This window comes from Thermobia domestica, chromosome 7 (assembly GCF_964235325.1).
Source record: "Thermobia domestica chromosome 7, izTheDome1.hap1.1, whole genome shotgun sequence".
In the NCBI taxonomy this organism is placed as follows: domain Eukaryota; kingdom Metazoa; phylum Arthropoda; class Insecta; order Zygentoma; family Lepismatidae; genus Thermobia; species Thermobia domestica.
In genome coordinates, this window is record NC_137460.1 from 290,676,944 (window position 1) to 290,681,483 (window position 4,540).

The 4,540-nt window shown below is 42.3% G+C and overlaps 1 protein-coding gene across 1 annotated transcript; it reads left to right on the top strand.

Annotated features, from left to right (window-relative positions):
* Positions 1-713: 713 nt before the first annotated feature.
* LOC145689794 (uncharacterized) lies at positions 714-4,183 on the top strand. The gene is made up of 2 exons (XM_081763999.1): positions 714-1,911; positions 4,005-4,183. The coding sequence occupies exons 1-2, from the start codon at positions 714-716 to the stop codon at positions 4,181-4,183; spliced, it is 1,377 nt and encodes a 458-aa protein (XP_081620125.1).
* The last annotated feature ends 357 nt before the right edge of the window (positions 4,184-4,540 follow it).

Below are 4,540 nucleotides of genomic sequence, written 5' to 3' on the forward strand. Positions count from 1 at the left end.
CTCATGGTGCCTTTCATTTACAAGCGCAAACATCGCGTTGAACCCTCCTCGTCTGCGCCATTGCCATTGCGATGCGAAAAAATGTCAAACATACAACAATCATGCAACAGCGCACTGCACAAACCCCACTGTATGTGGGTATTGCTCTGGCCCCCATTTAACTCGTGTTTGCCCCAATATGAACCTTCCACCTCAATGTTCTGCGTGCGCGGAGCGCCACCCTACATATAGTTATAAATGTAAACGCAAACCATCACCAGACCAAACACACCCAGAGTTAGTAGTCCCATTACGTACTCAGTCTACCTCCACCTCCACCAACACAGAAACTTCAGTAAATGATCCAGTCACCGTTGGTAAACTGTTAGAATTTCTCACATTAACCCTGCAGAATATTCATCCTTTCCATCGTCCACACATCCTTCAGCAACTCACTCTTGCCGCTAAAGCCACTTTTCATGTAGCTCTGTATGCCACTTACTCAAACAATTATGTTCACTTCCATACTACACCACTCGAAACATCTGTTTAATATCTTGGTCGTCATGGAAATCAGCTTTCTGTTTCTCAATATTCGTTCAATCACCAAGAATAAAACTCTTTTTCAAGCACTCCTACAAGAACACATCACTGCTTTTCTTCAGAATGAAACTTTTTTGACTCAGTCCATGCAATGCAGATTTCCTAACTACACGTTGCTTCGCCATGATAACATGACACCAGCGTTAAGAGCGAACGGTGGAGTTGCTATGGGCTTTCGCCATAATCTACCATTCAGACAGCATAGCTGCCCTGCACTAGCCTTACCAGAGCATATCGTAGCTACTTTGTATTTTAAATCCATCGCTCTTACTTTCGCTACCATCTACGTCAGACCCGGCACTCCAATTCCGTTAGATTTTTTCACTCACATCTCTAATAACTTCAAACATTTTATCATTCTCGCAGACGTAAATTTTCATAGTCGCTCTGCTCATGAACGCACCCAATTTCAAGATCATATATCATCTCAGACTTCAGGAATTCTTCTCAACCTTCCTTCGCCCACACGTCCAGTTTCCAATACTACACCCGATATTGCAATTACATCCAATACAATAGTTACACGTTGTACCGTAGCAGTCTTAGACTTACTAGGTAGTGATCACGCTCCCATTAAAATCACATATCATACTGGTCTCGTCCCTTCACAAGCAGCATCATCACCTCATCTAACACCACGCTATGATAAAGCAGATTGGGCCAATTATCGCACTTACATCTCTTCTACCATCGACCATTATCGTTCACCAACCACTCCTGACGAGCTTTCGACGCAGGTCACCACTATAACCAATGCTATTCAGCAAGCTTCAGCTCTCTACATTTCACAAACAGAATCAGTACCTTATCGACCTAAACTACCACCTCACTATCTCGCTATGATCCGTCGTTCTCGTCAGTGTTATCGGGAATACCTGCACACTCGAAACCCTGATACTTTACGTCTTCACCATCAACTCCAGAGAACTGTTCGCAACTATATTACAGCTTATAAGCAACGCCAATGGATCAAAACATGTAATCATCTTTCTGAAACATCGCATCCCACGCTCTACTGGAAACGCTTTAATGCACTCTGTGGAAAAATCACTAAGACTCCTTACCCCCTTCTACTGGATAATACAGCCATTCATTCCGACCAGGATAAAGCGAACGCTTTCGCCAATTATCTTCAAGATATATTTACACCGTCTCCACCTGATCATATGTTCCACCCTCACCCTGCTGAGGCAGTAAATACTCAATCTAAATCTCTTCAACCTGCTGTGACTCATAGACTTCCTGAACATGTTCTCACTGCTCCGATTACAGTCGAAGAAATTACTTCTGTTGTCTGGCGAAAACGCAACACAGCTCCAGGATTCGATCGTATCACCTATCGCCATATTAAAGAAAGCCCCATCACACTACTCCTACTTCTATCACTGATATACACCTTCATACTTCGCACTGGCTTTTTTCCGATAGATTGGAAGGTATCAAAAACTCTTATGTTTCCAAAACCGAATAAACCACCATCCGACACTTCATCCTATAGACCGATTCAGTTAACCTCCACTTTCAGCAAGATTTTCGAACGCATTCTTGTCAAACGCTTACATCCATACCTAACAGATCGAAACATTATTCCCTCTCATCAGGCTGGTTTTCGACCTTCCTATTCAATAAATGACCAATTACTCCGCCTTTCTACACTTATTACCAATCATTATAACTCCGTTCAACCGTCATGTATGGTTCTCTTTGATCTTGGAAAAGCCTTTGATAAAGTTTGGCATTTGGCACTTATCTATAAACTCATTAAACTCAAACTTCCTATCACAATCATCCTCCTCATCTATCATTTTCTCGTCTGCCGTTTGTCATATGTCGCTATCAATGATGCACTCTCTCATCTTATTTTTCTACTGTGCGGTGTGCCACAAGGATCTGCCTTATCACCTTTATTGTATGTTCTCTTTGTCGCAGATTTTCCCGAATTACCTCCTAATGTTCACCTGTTACAATATGCGGACGACACAGCTTTTATGGCACTCTGCCGAACTATCCAACAAATCAATGTCTGTCTTCAGGAAGCTATTAATCGCTTTATAGCCTGGTGTCGCAAATGGAATTTAACAATAAATGCTGCCAAAACCCAAACTATAGTTTTTATTCCGCCACGCAAACGCACCAAAGTTCATCGAAATCCTTCTTTACTTTCCCTTACAGTTAACCAGGTTCCTCTCCGGCCTTCAAAAACAGTAACCTATCTTGGGATAGTTTTTGACCACCGTCTGACTTGGACCCCACATCTCAAATCAGTGACCACCAAAGTACGAAACAGACTTAATTTATTGAAACGTCTCACCGGCACTACTTGGGGCCTATCTCCAAGTCTAGTTCTTAATACTTACAAAGTTTTTCTCCGACCAGTCATCACAAATGGTTTTCCCGCCTTGGATCTCCGCTCCACTATCCCATTATAAGCAACTTGATATTTTCGAACGGCATGCGTTCCGTCTTGCCTTTCGCATATTTCTACCTAGTCCTACTCGTGACCTGTATTCACTCATCACATTTCCTATTCTCAAATTTCACCTGGAGACACTCCGTCACAGATTTATCACCACACGTTACACTGGACATCATCCTCTTCTTTTTGCCACTATGCACCATCTCGCACTCCATCCCTCCCGACCCCGATATTATTACACACCGTTACATTTACTGTATACTCTTTATTGCTACTCGCTTCCCCCTGATCACCTGGACCTCACACTTCTGGAGGATTATCGTCTGCATGCTCATCTACCTCATGTTTTTCCTTCATATAGTGCACAGTAAACCCTCTTGTAACTAACAGGGCTCCTCCTGTCTTCATTAGCCTAGCGTCGCCCCTAGGCAGAAGATAACTGCATTCGTCTTCCTAACATTTCCCTTGTGTTGTCCTGTGCTTGCACCCCATCTCATCTTTCACGCTCATCCTTTTATCACGATTTAACATCATAACATAATATCATTGAAGCTTATGTACGTCCTTTTCTCTGCCACCATATTCAGTTGTCACCCAGGATCTATGCCTGCATTTCCATACAGATATCTTCATATTTTTCCATTTTTTATTATTATCTATATGTATCTGTGTTCCTGTCATTCATTTTTTTAATATATATTTTTTGTTTTATCATTTTGTATTATGTAATTTCTATGTGTTTATTAAGTTACATATTTGTGTAGTTTTCCTCTTCACATCCTAATGATTATGATCGCAAAGATCATAATGGCTTATACAATGCTTTAAGAAAGTTAATAAAGTAAATAAATAAATAATTTACCTTCACTTAGACCAGCCACCCTTAAGCCAATCCTACTTTTCCGTCACATCTTCTCCTGAAAGAGGGTGTAGCCGTCTCAGAGGTAGCTAGCCTCGTGCTAGCATTAAAAAAAACAGTAGCTCACATCACTTCGCTGGTTTCCAGCTTTCCCATTGGAGGCATTGTTTTCTCAGTGTCAAGTCCAGGCTGTGATTATTACGTATTTGTGGACGCAAGTACGGCAAGTCTCAGCAACGGGCGAGAGAGTGGGAGAGATTAAGGGTTTCACTCGAGTGGAGACTGCGTTACCGTACACATTAGTGTACATAATTTTGGAAGCTTAGCTTCATCATTCATTCATTTCATCTTTTCATTTCGTCACACTGTTTCACTCATTATCTACACCGTGACTTATGGCGTCTCAACCGGTCATTGGACAACATTCTGGCTTACCACCTATAGCACCGGAACCTTCTTGCTCATCCGGGAAACCGCTTAGACGACGTTGCCATTCTCTGGAAAGGATTTCTAGCAGTCAGGGTTCATCAGCTCGTCAACGTTCTCCAGTTGCATCCACAAAACTACCACCCGCTAAACGTCAACACAAGCTAAGCGATGCCAGCTCTGAGGCATCCATGATCATTGACATTCAGGATGACCGTCAGTTTCCAAACCTGCCTCCTCCTAGTCGACCAACCATC